General features: G+C 40.4%; 1 protein-coding gene across 1 annotated transcript in view; it reads right to left on the bottom strand.

Annotated features, from left to right (window-relative positions):
* The window catches only part of B3GNTL1 (UDP-GlcNAc:betaGal beta-1,3-N-acetylglucosaminyltransferase like 1), a gene marked incomplete in the record, with an annotated part of 154,634 nt that extends 137,002 nt beyond the window's left edge, over window positions 1-17,632 (bottom strand). Inside the window, 5 exon segments of the mRNA XM_072403592.1 lie at window positions 3,278-3,342; window positions 11,620-11,719; window positions 12,295-12,411; window positions 15,894-15,972; window positions 17,556-17,632. Of these exon segments, the coding sequence (XP_072259693.1) occupies window positions 3,278-3,342; window positions 11,620-11,719; window positions 12,295-12,411; window positions 15,894-15,968 (357 nt within the window).
* Between the last annotated feature and the right edge of the window lie 815 nt (window positions 17,633-18,447).

Here is an 18,447-nt window from a genome sequence, read left to right as displayed (position 1 = left end):
TGGTGACAATCTTGTAATTGTTGTAGCCTCCCAATACTTCTTGATAATGGTCATTGCCAAGAAAAGTGTGAATGGTCAACTTGACAAGATATAAAACTTCCTTGGAATTCCATGTCCCCATCATGCAAATAAATGGAGAAGGGTCACTGTGACTCAGAGGTTAGCATTCTGGCCTTTGCAGTGCTAGGTCTGCATACCAACTGCATAGAGTTTGCTGGTTCTCCCTGTGTCTGTGTGGCTTTCCTTCGGGTACTCCGGTTTCTTACTAAATTCCAAATACATGCAGTTAGGTTAACTGGCTTCCCCTACAATATTGATCTTAGACTGTATTAAAGACATATACCTACAGTAGGGACATTAGATTGTGAGCCCCTTTAAAGGACTACTAAAGACATGACTATGGACTTTGTACAGGGCTGCGTAATATGTTGGCGCTATAAATATTTATATATATATATATATATATATATATATATATACTGTGTAATATTATTATTAATAAGGGTCCTGTGCATTGCTCTGGCCATTTCTCAGCTTAAGCTGATGTCACATTTTGCAATTTTGCAAGAAATTAATCACTGCTACAAATCACTAATGTCTGCAATTTAATCAGTCTGCATTAGTAATATGTAGCAATGGCCATTGAGGTGATTTAAGAACGAATGTCAACATCAATTCTTCTGCTGACCTGAAACACTTTTGCAACTTGCAGGGTGACTGAGATACAAATTGGTGAACAAAACATAGTGAGCTAATCTTTTAAAAAACGGGACAATCACTACAAATTAACTGGTATAAAAATTAAGAACTGTTCCTTATCATTTCTTTGAGAGCTTGCATTTACACTTTATTGGCTAAAACCAATAAGCATTAAAAAAAAAATATTTTGATGACTAATATAATTAAAATCATAATATAATGCTTTTGCAATCACAGCAATTGAAATAAAACAACAGGTTGATTTATATTTCAGAATCCCTTAGCCAACTTCACAATACTGTGTATTTTACAGCCAAACTGTCTGTGTTCCTATGGTAAGTAGAATGTTTCCCCATTATTTATTCATCAGTGCTGACAAAAAAAAATAAGAGGAGCAAACTGATTGGCTATTACAGGGCAACACTGACATGAACCTTACGCACTTTTGACCCCTTGTGTGTCAATTATCTACTAGTTTGCAATCTAATTAGTTTGGGTCAGGCTCACAAAATGACTGCCTACACAATAAAATAAGAGCTTTGTTTATTTAGGGACGATGTCATCCGCACTCTAAGATATCCTTCCAATATTTGGTTTTATTTAGTCAGATATGCTATTTTCTGTTTATTTAGAACACAAACAGATTTTAAAGTCAAACACTTCATAAATCTTCCTGGCAGACATGGAGGAAAACATATATTTTTCTGTCCTTTGCTCTGAAGAACGGTTTCCCGAGTTGGCGGAAACTCCCACACATACGGTTGCCCTGAACTAGGCCTGAGCCCCATTACACACTTGACCCCCTCGATACGGAGAGAAAGGCCTCTGTTAAAGACTGGAAGCTGTCTAAACAGCGGAGAGATGTATGCAAACAAGCGGGGCGGCTGTCAGTGTGTGATTAAACTGTCACTTCTAGAGAGCCTCTGAGGTATTTGACAACTTCTCTGCAAAACACTGCATTTTTCTCCACCGTTTCCCACGGGGACAGGGGACGTGTGACATGGAGGCATATTTTTTTTTTTTTTATGCAGGGAACTTTCTAACGTAGGTAAACATTCTGCTAGCCAGTGGCTAAGTATTTGTTATGAAGCAAAGGAAAAGGTGTAAGCATCATGCATGTGCCATAGTGCAGACCAGATAAAGATGGTGGTAGGTCTAAGGTGAGAGGTCTAGGTGGGTTTCTCCTGACCTGTTTTAGGGGACATTTCTGCCTGCCAATGGTATGCTTTTGCAAGCAAGACCTAACTTTTTTGAAGAGCAATTGGAATATCTTCAGATGCTCTATTAATTGAGAAGCTTCCTGTTGTCTCCAAGAGCAAACCAGTATTACTCTGAAAAAATAGGAGACATTTAAATGGAACACAAGGATGTCCTGCTCTTGTATTACACCAACTCGTAGGCATTTCTTTCAGCTTTGTCCCAGTAAAAAAAAAAACAGAATTAATTTAATCATTTAAGAGTGCACTGACATCTCGCAATCAACAAATGCCAAGGCAGTTGTAGGCAGTTGATTGAGTGGGAAGCAGCAAATGCATCACTTCCCAACCGTTTGTGTGACTAAGTCCTCATTTATAATAAAAATGTATTGCATTCATATAGATAAAAGAAAGATAAATATTATTATAATTAATAAACAGGATTTATATAGCGCCAACATATTACGCAGCGCTGTACATTAAATAGGGATTGCAAATGACAGACTAATACAGACAGTGATACAGGAGGAGAGGACCCTGCCCCAAAGAGCTTACAATCTAGTAGATATATACTGTAAATGGCCCACAAAGAAGCTTGGAAAACTGGTGAAGGTCCCGATTCATGAAGATATAGATAGAGTGGTGGCCCTGCTGCCTGGGGAAAATCTCTGCCACAATAACTTGGAGTTTAACAGGCTGTAGCAAAGTGAAGATCTCTAAACACATTAACTTGTAATCGATGCAACCTGGATGCTATTGTTTATCAGAGTTTTCACCAGCCAGAGGGTTATTTCTGTCTGTATTCTTGTTGGAGATTCTTCCTCACTTGGTTGTTAAAATAAAAGGAAGTAAAGGGAAAGTCCTAACCCTACGGAAGTTAGGAAGTCCTAAAGCTGCGTACACACTTCCAATTTTTATCGTTCAAAATGAACGATGAACAAACGACGAACGATCGATTGGGCAAAAATCGTTCGTAAAAAAAGTAACCAATGACGCCGACGAACGAGGAAAGTCGTTGGAAATGAACGACCGGATCGGATTGGACGACGATCGTTGACCATCGTTCGTGTGTACGATCGTTCGTTGATCATCCATGGGCTGAGCATGCGTGATGAACGAACGTTCGTTCACTTCCTGTCGTGCACGTCACTCCCTGTATCGCTCAAACGATCGCATCTATTGTGTGTACAATATCTACGAACGATCGTGTCGTTATCTGTATGTACAGGATGGGTGCTATACGATCGTTCGCAGATATCGTGCAGGATCGTTCGTCGTTCGTTTAACAACGATAATAATTGGAAGTGTGTACGCAGCTTAACCCTACTTTATGCAAAACTAGATAAAGAAAATACAGTTTTTGCAGAAGAAATCATACTCACCGCATCCAAAAAACACAAGTAGCGCCCAGAACTCTGTCGAATGGCTTGATTCTTTGCATACCCAACTATGGGGAAAAAAAAGAAGTTAAAATCAAATTTTGCTAATCCTTTAGGAGTAATACTAAATAACAGCAATATTGGTCAATAAAATTCCAATTACTACAGCCAATATCTGTTCTTTTCAGTTGTTTTACATCATGCTGCAAGCAGAATGCAGGATATTCAGACAAGCCTATGTACATTTACAATATTCCTATTCCATAATCTCACCTAGCAGACCCTGGATAGTATTTTTAGTTTTCTAGGATACCACTCGAGTTATCCTTTTTTTCATTTAACCGTGTTACATTCTCGCAATAACCAGTCTGACATGAAATATTAACATTTATCCTGCAGGTGAGTGTGCAGGTATATCAAGCTGAAAAGCTACACTTTGAGCTAGCGCCTTCATTTTGAGAATTTTTTTATTTTTATTTTACTTTTTATATTTTTTATATTTAGTTTACCAGGAGTAATACCTCACTTGCTTTTGGATATTGTTTCACCCAAAAGCAACAAGTCAACATGGAACGGAATATAGTGTCAAGTCAGCGTGTTTCATTATTTGTTCATGATCTATACAGAAATCTCACAAAAAACTGTGCACGTAGCATACGCTTTTCTTTGCACAGGGCAGCATTCAGCAAATAAAGGTTTAAGGTTGTATAGGTCTTGGATCTATAGAATAATTACTTATGATTAACCATGCACCCAGACTAATTGAACAAAAGGATTAATTCATTACTGAACAGCTTAAATCACAACAAGGTCTGAGGTTATAAAAAAAGAGCCAGCAAAAGGGCAGCCTACGTGGAACAAGTGACTTATCTATAAGCCCAGAATCCTTTATTGCGTGTCAATATTTACTATAGATAGCCCGCTCCTGGGAATGCATTCTCCATTTGCTGGCAAAAACAGAAAATCTACAATAAAAGCATTTAGGCTGCCTGTAGACGTGGCTGTGGATGTTGTTAGCCATGCATGAACAATCCAAACATCCTTAAGCAGAACCTACTAAAGCCAATGACCAACCTGTACCCTGGGGTTGCATTATGCCACCTGGTACTTACTATGTAGCCCTTGAGCATCAGCAACCAGTAGTCAGGGGTCACCTTGCCTAGGTACACACTAAGGGGCAGCGAAAGAAAATATATATAAACATACATCTTATTTTTCTGTGCGGATTTTTCATTTGACCCTTTGTAACCTAATGGAAACCTTTCTGCCCTGAAATAAATAAACCCCCCTTATTGCGGTCTTTGCTTTTGCAATGACCTACTTATAACCTCCTTACTCATAACCTCGTCACACATACGGCTCCAAGACTTTTCTAAGGCTGCCCTGACTCTCTGGAACTCCTTGTCCTATTTGGCTTGTTCCTACTTTCTGCACATTTAAAAGAGCTCTTGAAACCCATCTTTTCAAACTCGCCTACCTGTATTCTACTGTCCCTTAAACCCTCTCTACATACCCACCAATCCATATCCCCCTCCTATTGTGATACTTCCCCCTCCTCTTAGTTTGTAAGCTCTTAAAGGCAGGGTCCTGTCATTCTCCTGTGTCATTGTTTTATTGTCTGTCATTTGCAACCCCTATTTAATGTACAGCGCTGTGTAATATGTTGGTGCTATATAAATATTATTAATATTATTATTAATAATAATGGATCTTGCTCAGAGGCTGTAGGGAGTATTGTAAAGGCAGGTATCTTTAACAGTCACCTGAAATGTGTTCCCGTCTCTGACAGCATATGCCCTGTCCACAATTATGCTTCCAGTAAGTCTGTAGTCTCTGACCATCACATATAGCCTTCCCACTATCTCTGACCACCACCTGTACCATGCCCACTGTCTCTGACCATCACCTGTGGTATTTTTACTGTCTCTGACCATCACCTGTAGTATTTTTACTGTCTCTGACCATCACCTGTATTTGTAGACCATAAGGCAGCAAATAAGACAAGGTCATAGATTTCTATACACTTTGGGCTCTATTTATAAAACAGAGAATTCCCTCAAACATTCCCTGGAATCAATTGTTGCCATTGAAACACATGGACTTGGAAGATTCCCACCAGGGAATGTTTAAGAGAATTTCCGATTCCCCTTTAAATATATTTTTTTTCCAAATCATGACTAAGGCACTTCTTGTGACATTTCACATGATTCATTTGCTGGATAGATCTAAAGCCGCATATATGATCACATGGAGGTATCCATGTCACGGCTTTATTGCTCTGCCTTCGGGTGGTGTCAAAGCTCGGCGGTTAGACAGTCTCTATGATGGATAGATAAGCAGCTATTCACATTGTAATTACTACATTACTCAAAATAGACGTAGCAGAACCCTGGCTTTTATACGTCCCAGGCCATAAAGCCATCACTAATTATGATTATTAACCTTTATATATAGAACATCATCACATTATACAGCGATGTACATCAAATAATAAAAGGGATTGGAAAAGGGATTGGAAATTACAGACTTCAAGCAGAACAAGCACAGGAACATGACAAGAGAAGGATCCTACCCTTCAATTGTAAACTAGGCCAAATGTTACAATGATTTTAAAATCTATTTTAGGTTTACCAAGGACTATGTACTGGGAGGACCAACCTGATTGGATAAAAATTAAACAAACTAATGCCAAAATAATATCCATGTTTTCTAATTATAGGGCTTCAGAGTATGCAACACTGTTTCAAACTTGCCCTGTTCATGTTTCTGGGTAGCTTCACAATTGCCCGTTCTTCTGCTGCTGCAAAGCTACTCCCTGGAATTATGACCCCAGTGTAATTTAACCCCTCCCTGAGGTCTCTGGTTGTCCCAGACATCCTCCATGCTTGCTAAGAGGTCCCTGGTTGTCACAGACAGAACTTCTTTATGCTTTCTAAGAGGTCCCTGGTTGTCACAGACACACCTTCTCCATGCTTCCCGTGAGTTGTCACAGACACACCTTCTCCATGCTTCCCCTGAGGTCCTTGGTTGTCACAGACACACCTCCTTCATGGTTCCTGGATTGCAATAAGTGATCTGACCAGTAATGGATTGTGCGAGCCAGTGAGTTTGAGGCTATCAAACCCTGTACTTTGGGTGTTATGCTTGTTGACCACTGACAACCCCTCCTACACACACCAATTGCATGGATTTAGTTGCCATTTGCAGATAGTGCTCCATTCACAAATTGTGTGGCCATGCAATCACCACTTTTGTCCACCCAGACCAACGTTACAGCTGGGACAGAAGCAGTAGCCGCTGTCACTTGACTTTTACTATGAAATACATTTTAAGGCATTTGGGCAATTCTGGTATACAAAAAGAAGTTAAAATTGGTTGGGGAAAGAATTGTTTCTAGGTTAAATCCAGGAGTTGGGCTGTACGTCAACCCCAGCACTATATAGTTGCCGATTAATCAGTGATTGTAGAATAAAATGTGTGCTGACAGTTTCAAACGCAATAAATAAGAGATATGATAGTGTGTGCAGTAAATTGGAGCTGGTTGATTAGAACAAACAACAGGGGGGATTTGACTATTTGAACCAATAACAATTAATTCTGCCTACACACTGCCTAATCAGACAAAATAATAATTTTATGATATTAGGATCTTTAAAGTGGACACTTCAATAGCTGTCCCGCACATTGATGTCATCAGTCTGCTGCAGGCAGGAGGAAGCATTAGCTTAGTCCTCTCCCCAGTGATCAGACTACAACATTGTAACAAGGTGTTAGCCTACAGCAGCTACAGCTATCTACAGCTGATCTGTCAGACATTTATAAATTGCATAGAAATAACTGTCATAGACAAGCTACCATCTAAAACAAAGATGGCTGCCTGCTTCTGAAGAGACCATTAGAGGGAGTGGTGAGCAGGGGTGTAGTGGGGCGTTTACATAACAATGATGCGCGTGGGTGCTCGCCATGGATAGTACTGCACCCTCTCTCCTTTTTTTGACTACACCCCTAGTGGTGAGTGGTAATAAATACCTAGAAATGTCACACTGATGCCTCACTTACCATGCATGCAATATCAATCTGATGCCAGGTCTACTTTACCAGCTAAATCGTTTTTAGTGTTTACAGATTCCACCTTTACTAACTGTATTTGGTTATAAAAATGGAAGAAAGGGGAAAAAAAGGAGGGAAGGGGGGCTGCTAAATTATAATTTGCAGAATACATTTGATCTTGAGACATTTATTTTTCCATGAATGCTACATATTTTCAAACAAACGTCAGTTTAGACCCCGTGCTCCCTGCATGACCCAGCGGCCTTTCCAAAAGCGATATTCAAACTGTTTCGCCAATGAAGAAAAACAATTAGAGCTCAATTATTGTTTTCTTTTCTTTACATTTTTTTGGCAGTTTTTTGGAATATTATCTCAGAGAAGCCAATAGAAAAGTATCTGCGTGTTGCAAGCGCTCAGATTTATAGGCCTTGGCACATATAGGACATCTGCAGGAGGGAGCCAACTATATAATTTTTTATCTGTCCCTTGCAATGTCTGCGAGCCAAGATATCATTTCATTTCTAGAGAATGCTGCATCAAAACTCTTTATTAGTGATTTCTTTTTCTGACCGCATTTTGCTTTCAAATTAATGAACTAAAAGCAGGAACAACCCAAAGTCTTGGACGAGTTTGGGTTACTACTAGCAAAGTGTCTTTAGCAGCTGACTCCACCCTAACCACTAGTAACTTGGTTTTCTTCTGTGGTTTCCTTTTGGTTAAAGCCTGTGGGTTTTGAGTTTCTGTACAAATCTATAGGAATGCAAAGTTAGGTCAAATGTAGGTCAAATGCACCTGTCAGTTAAACGCCCCCTTTAATGCACCACCCAATTCCTATATCTCCACCCAAAGCAAGTTCCTTTTAAGCTCCATGTTAAACGGGGGTTTCACAATCAATAGGAAATGAACTTGTAGTCGGCGTTCTATTAGGACAATAAATTAATGTTTATGCCCAGCATTGCGGACATCCAATCATCACTACATCCAGCAGTATAAACCTGAAATGCCAACTCAACATCTTCTTCCAAGTTACCATTGAGCACTCCGGCTGCAGATAAACCAAAATCCCCTGGCTCATAAGCTCCACCTATCACTGATACATTCCGAAATACTATCTCAGCGTGTTTAGAAATCAAAGCCTGCAAAATGAGATTTAGGAATAAAAAACAGCAGGACTCAAATTGAGTTTCGTAATACCAGTTCCGTAGATTTGCTTCCAAAACAGGAAAATAATGTTTTTAGTTTAGAATATATGCCAAAAATATGTGATAATATAGCCAAAAATATGTGATAATCATCAAGCTGGATACACTAAAAAACATAATAATATCATAATTATCAACAATTGCCAACCAATGAACCTAATAACAATTTTATAGCCAAAAATTTATTAAGCATACAATATAAATCTCTGCCTCTTTGCCAGTCTGGGATACCCAAAACTTCTCTTTATTGCATCCAAAAATACATTCAAAATGTGTTCCAAAGCAAGACACAAATTCCAGTGTTCATAAATCGCACACCAAATGCACCTACAAAGTACAAGGTGAGGTAGTTGGGGAGATTCAATCGCCATTTCATATATCAGCATCAGCTTACCTAATTAAGTACTGAAGAAAAGAAATACAACCACCTTTATTTGAATCCTAGAAAAGGGGGAATGGGAGGTTGCACTGGTGGTCATAGGTCCAATAAATGCCTCACCAACAGGTAAACAGGCAGGTAATTTTATTTTTTATTTTTTTGCAGAAGAGACATTACCTGTTTTCTCTGCAAGAAAGCACCAGCTTGCTCCCATTTTTTATGTTTTAAGCTTAGTTCAATTTTACCAATTAAGTTATTGAGTGCAACCTGCAGGCATTTAGTTATCTTATAAGGGAACATTCAGACCTCATGTATCTCTACTAGTACCACCCACAGCCACCCCCAATGAGCTGCCACAGGGTGACACTATCATGCAGCTTCTCCCGAGGTGCAGGGGTTCCCTGGCAAGAGGAAGCAGTAAACAAATTGCAATTTTACTGCCAATATGAACCTAGTGCAACTGCCCATGTGAATAAGTGTTGTCCTTTAAAATGCATCCATCAACATCACACCAAAAATGTGTGAAACAAAACCAACATTCTGCAAACTCTAAATAGTTTCCAAAAATGAAAGAAATATTTGGCTCCTAAGATACCATCACTGCAATAATATTTGCATCAACAAAACAAACTAATTAAATCACAACCACATCTGGCAACTTCTGGCTTGGGTTTGCATATAACAGCTGTGACTTAACACAACTTCCCAAAAACCCAGCAAATGCATCATTTGTCACTTTAAATAACATTTCCCTTTCTATGTTTCCAGCTACAGAGCTGCAAGTGGCCGAGGAAAAATTATGAGGTTTATTATAAGTAAGGAAGGAAAGAAAGAAAATAAAAAACAAGTTTGTATGATTTGTGCCAAAGGATTTGCATTGGGTGCAGAGCTCTCAAATCAGAGTAATGGGTTGTTATGGACACAGGCCTCCAAATGTGAGTTCCATCTGATATTAAACATTCCACACCGCTGGAATGAGGGAGTGATCCCATATTTTTGCAGAGCAAACGCCTTCCTTCCACATATTTTGATTTCAAATAAACACCAGGATCCCGTTTAGAAGTTACTGAAGAAGTATGCAGGGGTATGAAATTAAGATATGAAAACACTGCACGCACCGTGCACATCCCAATCGACATATGGGAAACTTCAATTGTCCTAGATATGTGCATGGCTAGCCACAGATGTCTCGGGCATGAGATACCTGCTCGTCCTGGAACCAGTGATACAATGCCAGGGCCAGATTTGCCCAGCAGGTAAATGCTGCAGCAAGCAGGTAATTTCCTTTCCACCATAAGAAAAGCAAATGACTCCCCAAGAGTTACAAGAAGAATGAAAATATGTCAATTTAGGAACTCAGAACTCCATTAGAAAGAACAAATGCTTTTGTAATTACCAAACTAACTAAAGCTTTGTAAATATGCTGGATTATTGTCACCTGAGACAAATGATCATGAAGGCCTCAGATTCAAATCTAGCATGTCAGTGCTCCCCAAACAATGTTTGGCTACCTGTGAGTGCTGGAGGGTTCTACAGAAGATGACATGGCTACGGCTACAATTTGTAGGAATGTGTTGGAATATGTTTCGGTAGCTGGTTTAGAAGCCTGTTTAAGCCTTTTAATGTATAAATTAGGGGTAGGAAACCCTGGCGATCTACCTGGAAGAGATCACAGATTACCAGGGTGCAATGCACTCCTCCTGGTTCTATCCTCCGCCATTCCTTGGTTGGTTCACCAGCCCAACTGCCAATAGGATAAGTGACAGCACCAGCACAACTTCTATCTGCGAGGACAGCAATACCTGGTTGCGTTTTAACCATCACAAGGTCATCAACCTGTTACTGACCATTCCCAGTGCCCCTGAATGCCCTCTGTCAATGGCTACCCTATGGATTTAAGGGTACCAGGGTCAAGAGAGACTGACTTGATATCAATAGTTCCTCTTTAGCAAAATTGGCATATGCTGGTATTAATAAACCACATATCCTAAAGTTGGAAAATGAATGATTTCAGTTATTATATAACAAGGATTGAAAAAAGATGAGATTTGCAGAAAGTCCACGGATCGGTTTCCAACTAGACAGCCCAATTACTGAGAAAATCTTTCCTGCCAAGCTAGCGCTCCAGATACAATTAGGATTCGGCCACTGGCTGAAGTCTTAGCCCAAGATATAAGTGTAATTGCTACATGTACAAACCGCAAAATCCCTATAGTCCTCGGCGATACTCACTAGGCCTTGTTCTCAGAATGTACAGCCATATTAGGTTTCATTTGGCACCTTATGTAGTGCAGCTGCTGTGTTCTGCCTTCTCGTCTATACGGTTAAAAGTTCTACAGACACTGAACTGTCTTCTTATAAAACATACTTTTAAATATGATAGATTTATGGACTTCTGTTTCATTCTACAGCTTTGTACAAATAGGAAATCAATAGAACGGTGCATTGACACATCTTGAAGAGTATCGTACTATACTTTTAGTCTCTTTTAGATATAAAAAACCAAAGTAGGTAGCAGTTCTAGGTAGCTCATGTGGCTGAAAACAAGTTCAACAGTTTTTAATACCTTCTACAGTATATTGCGGTCATTGGTACGCACACGCCCTGACTCATTGCTATTGTCTTCTGGCTTCCACATCGACCTGAATGACTAAAATAGTTTTTATCTACTTCTTAATCAACTAACACACCAGAAAACAACATCGATCTCCTACCTCCACGGGGTCGAGGAGAATTGTGACCTCCCACAATGATGTTAATACCTCGATCTTCAAGTTTGGATTTCCATTGTTGTATAAGGTTGTCAGTGCCATCCTTTCATAGGAATGCAACCTATCTGATTAGTAGAGACTGGTGACATCACTGAGACGTTTCATATTCATAGGAATGCAACCTATCAGATCACTATTACCTGGTGACATCACTGAGACGCTTCATATTCATGAGAGCGCAGCCAATCTAATCACTAGAGACTGGTGACATCACCAAGACACTTCATATTCATGGGTGCAAAGCCTATCCCATTACTAGAGACCGGTGACATCACCGGGATGTTTTTTTTTAATGACAGCACAACAAATCTGATCACTGGAGACTGGTGACATCTTTGAGACATTTTATATTCATGAGAACGCAGACTGTCTGTTTACTGGAGACCGGTGACATCTGTTCACCAAACACATCCCTGAAACAATTGTGTTTTGGTGTCAAGTTTAGTCAATATGGAAGTTTGTGTTTTTGTTGCATCGTCTCATTTCTATCTAAAAAGATTATATGAACCACATGAGGCAGTGACATGACTACATGAGAGAAAGCTAATTCAGAAGAACAATCAGCAGTAAAGTGAACATTTGCAAGTCACAAGTTAAAATGTTTAACAGTTATTGTACCGTGCTGCTGTCATTGTAGATGGAAACCTCCAAAGTCCCTGGAAAGTCCTGTAAGTAAATGGATTTCAAGCATTCGTCCAACCAGGCCTCAGCGTTATATGCAGGAATGATAATAGTCTGCAAGATAAAATTGGATGAGATTTTACACAAAGTGCAGAGGTCAGAGAATTGGCTGGTTTCTACCTCAGCGATGTACATTCATACATAAATAAACCAGAGCAGCCATTTAGTAGACACTGAGCCTGATTTATTAAAGCCCTCCAATGCTGGGGAAGATAAACCTGGTATGGATTTATTAAAAGTCATTTAGTATTTGTTAGAAAATGTTTTCAATCCTAGACCAGATCTATTCAAGGAGAGCTTTAATGATTTAGGTCTTGTTCTTGGTGCTTTCACTGGAGAGCACATACATGAGCACCTTTACTGCTCTTTCAAATATTAAGGTGGTTCTCCAGCCTGACCTGATGGCTGTACACACCTCTGCAGATTAGGCACACTCACCCATCAACCCCCTGACCAGATATTCATTAGACACTAACTAGAGTTAGAATTCAAACTTTTTATGTGACAGAATGCCTCAATGCAAATTTATATTTTTCACTACAATGCCTCAAATCTGTTGGCACTATTTTGCAAACTTTGACTGGATTGTCCCGACTGCCTCAGTGCTTTGAGAATAGTTAATGAAGCTGTCCATCTTGGCAAATAGCAGGGCACAGGGAGCATTAAGGGATAGGACAAAGTTTCAGCTACAAAGCTGTAACCAAATATGCATAACACGACAGCCAACATATTGGAGGTCCATAAAAATAAAGAGATTGCTTGGGGTCCCTGCTAATGCAATAAAGTGCCACTTTACTACTGTCACACTGACAACAGGAACACTTTGTATTGACTTTACTGACTGAATCATTTACAAAGTATCGATCAAAAATAGAAGAATTCTATAATTAATAATAGTATTCTATTATTCTATAGAAGAAATAAATGTGATTGCTGTTGTTGTTTTCAGATGAAATTTCAAAAACCAAAATACAACAGGAAATCAAACACCACAATTTGTGTTGACTTCTTTTAATGAAAGGAGCCCAAACCCTGCTGGTTGTCAGTACCATATGACATTTGGTACACATTTCTAGCTACATAGAAAGATCTTGGCACTAAAAAACCATGAGAAAAGTCCTGTGAACCATTATCAGTCAACTTATGAAAGCTGAAAGGTTTTTTGGGTGCAGAAACCATAAAAAGTTACGTATCTCCGTGAAAATGGTTTACTACCCCGTGCAAATTGATGAAAATAATCAAAACTGAAGAGGGGCCCCCAAATGATTCTTTGCTGGCAAATAAGGGGATGAGGGGTACCAGAAAGAGAGATTGGTAAAGAACAGCTGCACATTATATCATGACCCTTGCATAATCCTGCCTGACCCAAACATGGCCCTGTTGTTTCCTCTTGAAAACGTTAAGTAGGCTGCAGCTGGCACATGTGGCGGAATATTTTCAGCAGGGGGCAAAATGAATCAGCAGAACCTAGGCTAAGCCACGTTAGAAAAGAGGAGGGTTATGGGTAGCCTCTCAGTTACACCAGGATAAGCCATAATTCTAAGGCAGAACTTCACTAAATATATTAAATGCATTTTTTATGATTCATTACCATGCCAGTGGTCTGTTTAAGAGGCGCTCAGATTGCACATGGGGCCCAGAACAACCCTAACTTAAGCAGCTAGAAAAAAAATAAGGCAACAATGATGTATAGAGTATATTACTGCAGTGAAAAAATGCCATCACTTCACTTTTTACTGTCTTGTAAAGTACACACGTGTGTTGGATGAACCACCCTGCACCTGGTAAACATGCAGGGGTCCTGCTGGGATGAGCAATAAAAGTGCAGAAACCCAGAGCCCCCCATACATGTGCAAAATTCTTCAAAATGTGCGCACACGAAACTTTTGTGTGTATTCGTCATGCTGATCAAAATACTTCTACTAGGAGGGCATCTGGAGGTGCATGAAGTGGTAAAATGCATGCTGGGAGGCCCTTTATAGCCGATGCGCGCAAAGTCCAGGTATGAAAACTCCAGAAATTATATTGAAGATTAAAAGGGCTGTCATTAGTTTCCTTCAATATGGTTTACAAAAAAAATGTGCCTTGGACAAATAGGATTCTTGTTTCACCAGCATATGATTTGTAAGCACAATTTTCAATTTGTGGCAGCTTCATGCTGTGGAGATGTACAGGGTAGAGAGTAGAATGAATGGAATACGATTCAGTGAAAAACTGGAGGAAAAACTGATGACCAAAACGTAGGCCTTGTGAGAAGATTTGCATTACAACAAGGCAATGGTCTTGGCATGAGGCAAAAACTACCCAAGAGTTGCTTAAAGGACACCTGGCATGAGTGCAACTACTGACCTCTTTCTGGAAATGGAAGTCACCTGGCTGTATTTCTGATCAGCATTTTCAGTGACTTACCTGGCAGTGGTATACAGCATCAGAACACCTATTCTGCATACCCATTCTAGGTGAGTCATTTAATAATGATGATGGTCTCCCTCCTCTTAGGTTGCGTGCACACCTGTAATAATTGTTGTTGGAAAGGATCTTTCACGATCGTTTCCAACAAAAAAAGACTGAACGATGCATGAACAAGCTTTTTACATACAGCACCATTCTGCTCTATGGAGAGCGGAGAAGGGAAAACGATGGAGCGGCGGGCACCCTGCTGCGCTCTGCCTTCTACACCTCCATTATGAGGTTCATCATCCGTGCATCCGCCAGGACAAATCCATGACCAACAAGCTCTGTACACACGCCAGATTCTCGTTCAATATCAGCTCTAAGGCGATTATCGGACGAGATGCATCTAACGTGTGTACATAGCCTTAGATTGTAAACTCTTCTTGGCAGGCTCCTTTCCTCCTCCTGTGTCATTGTTAGCATCTGTCTGTCATTTACAACTCTTTACGTACAGCACTGCATAATATGTTGGCTCTAAATAAATACTGTTTAATAATACTAATACCGGTGAGATGATCACCACTGCAGCCATAAAACTAATATTGTTTTTAAAAGGTGGTCTAGGTGGCAGCCTCTGTATCTAAATGCCAATGTTAATGTTCTAGAATAGCAGATCAAAGTCCAGATTTAAATCCAACAGAGGTGAGTGGCTGGACTCCAAAAAGCCATCCAGACTGGGTGAACACCTTTCTGTGTTCATGTTTTAAAATTTGTGGTGTTTCACTGAAGTTTCAATGCATCTTATTGCACCGTGTTTTATTTGTTGGGATCAGACTGCCAATAAAATCGGAAGTTGCTAGAAGAGGGGCCACCTTAATGTTTAATGTTAGCTAATTCACCATCCCAGTGCAACCAGACAGAGCTACAGCAACTGTGCAGGAAGGAAAAATTGCAGTGTCCACATGTGCAGAGATAACAGAGACACCTCTGCTTTGACTCCTCCGGGCCTGAAAGCTGCATCTACTAAATACCTATTTTATAGGCATGCATACTTTTGCAGTCATTTACTTTGTGTTTTTTTTTTCTTTCACTGTTATTACGTATGCATTATCGATATATATATGTTTAACAAAACCACCTACCACGTCAACTGGCTCGTCATTCCCTGTCCCCTCCAATGGAGCAGAAACTTCTGTACCTTCCTCATCACGATTCATAGGACTGTGAATACAATAAGGAATGTCTTATTATATGACCTTAGATTACAACAATTATAGGGTATGTAAAAATAAAGTGATTTTATATGTTTAAATTTATCATTGAAAGTGCTCTGTTATATTTGTACAATCAGTTCAGAAACATTTCTGCTGATCCTTGCCATATATCTTGTGTGCTGATAACTTCCTGTGCGGTTTGCCTCTGTTGACGGTTATTAGTTCCATCATTACCCTCTATGGCAGTGGTCCCCAACCTCTTCAGTCCTACGAACCACTAAATGCCCGGACCCTGGACCATGCATGGAAACTTCCCTCAGAGTGACATCATAATGCCAGAACCCACCCACCGAGTCTGTGATCCGTATGGGAGACATGGTCCACAGCTCTGGCCAGTGCGCACCCAGCGGGGTCCTTCTCCTGACCCAACTGGGGTGTGCACCTGCCAGAGCCGCAGCCCACCTGTCCAGAGGCCGCAGCCCACTAAAAGGGTTAGACAACCTTGGGGTTGCTCTATGGTATGCAGAAGAGTGCGTTGTTTGTAGTCCTAAGGTGACAGCACTACTCCTCCATAGATGCACTACAGTGAATGAGTGCTTAGGACGGGAAGTGTGTCACTGGTATTGATTTTACCTGGCATGTATGAATGAATCCTCCAAAAGACACCATCACCTGGCCTATGCATGTTAAACTGATGATGTCTCTGCAAAGGGGTTTAACCTCACACCCCATTCATTCACCTTATGTGCACTCTTCATTGCCATGATGTCACTTCCCTGGTGACAGCAAAGGGGTCCAGGACACACAGAGATCAGATAAACTTTCTTCTCTTCTGGGAAAGTCTAATTTGTGTCAGTGTTGGCCCAGCTCCCCTTTACATCTATTCTATGTATTTATGTATAAGAAGTGAAGGGGGAGGGGGGTACTATCAAAAGTGACATCACATCCAAGATGGTGGCACCCAGCAGCAGTCCCAGGACAATCTTTCTTCTCTTCTTCCTGCTACAGAACATCTTTGGTCACCTTGATTGGCCTTTCTGGGATGACATAACTCCCCTGTGGTTCATTCATCCTAGAACAGGAAAAGGAAGCCAGGTACCTGGTAATCAAAGCTGACGTTGTGATCAGAGACCTTTTTGCAGAAGGGACATTGCCTGTCTTTTCTGCAATACTGACCCGCCTGATCATGCAAACAAAAAGTGGAACTTTAATTCATTTATTTCAATACTTTTCTTTCTATGCCCATTTCCCCCATAAAGTGCAATGGTTTCTCCCACTGCCTTATGCCTCCTATACTAATGTATGACAGGCAAGGTGAAACCATTGCATGTGGAGGGGGGGGGGCTGACATTACATGCACCCCAAGTGTGCAGCAAAATTTGCAAACAGGTCCCCAGAAAAGGAAGTATAGAGAACACACTATTACAAGTTACCATAACAAATGACCCCAAGTGTTTTAGGTTTGTGACTTGGCCCATTGTAGTCTAGCAATGACACACAATGACAACACTGACACACAAAGTGCTGCTCCCGTAAGATATACAACACTAACACATACACCTAATACAATGCAACAATTCTCTCACACACCTGACACTACAGCAGCAGCCACGCGGGTTACCCCAGCTGACCAGGACTGCAGAGGTATCCGGGGAGGAGCCAGCATCTGATTGGTTGATTTTGTCCGCTGCCGCTTCCCGGTTGGCTGACCCATCTGTCTGCTGAGTGACGCAATTAAGCTACAGTAACCTCACGTGACAGAAGTTAACCATATCCATCCCTGCCGGGGGACTTTAGTTGCCTAGTAACCATTTTAGCACTTTACCACTGACAGGGGCTGTTAGAGTGCCATTTAACCCCATAAAACTTTTTTTTATGTTAACATAATTAAAAAAAAAACTTTTTTTATTTTATTTAGGAAGACTTACAGACCATGTTAGCTTTTTAATTACATTCTGTGTCCCTATGTTGGAGAATTCCCTGCACTTCCTGTTAAGAAACACAAGATTTCAGTTAGGAAGTTAGTTAAGTCTGGCAATGTTTTTTGTTGCTGTGTGTGTTTTCCTGGTCAATGACAACCACTTCCTCTTTTCTTGGAAAGGTGTCACAGGGACATGAAGTGAGGAAAAGCTCCTGTGGGAATGAAACATGAATAATACATTTTTTATATTGGAATAAATGTTTATGGACCTCAGTGTTCTGGTTTGGGTCTAATGGATTCCTTTACTTTTATTCTGAAAAGCTCTTTAGGTTTGTGAAAGCTGCCAACCCAATGCTACCACACTGACCACCAATGATTCCACATCTTCCATGGTAGAAACAAGACCACTCCAAGGGATCTAACTTTAGCCTCCATCTTTAGCCTCCATCTGTATCTACAGCAAACATTTCTGAAGTGTAAGATTCCTCCTTAACCTGCTGGGTATTAGGGTTCCATCCTCCGACCCCCCTATGTTTACTTCATGACTCAGCATTCACATAG

Source organism: Pyxicephalus adspersus, chromosome 3 (assembly GCF_032062135.1).
Source record: "Pyxicephalus adspersus chromosome 3, UCB_Pads_2.0, whole genome shotgun sequence".
Classification (NCBI taxonomy): Eukaryota; Metazoa; Chordata; class Amphibia; order Anura; family Pyxicephalidae; genus Pyxicephalus; species Pyxicephalus adspersus.
This window is presented reverse-complemented; position numbering and strand designations above follow the sequence as displayed.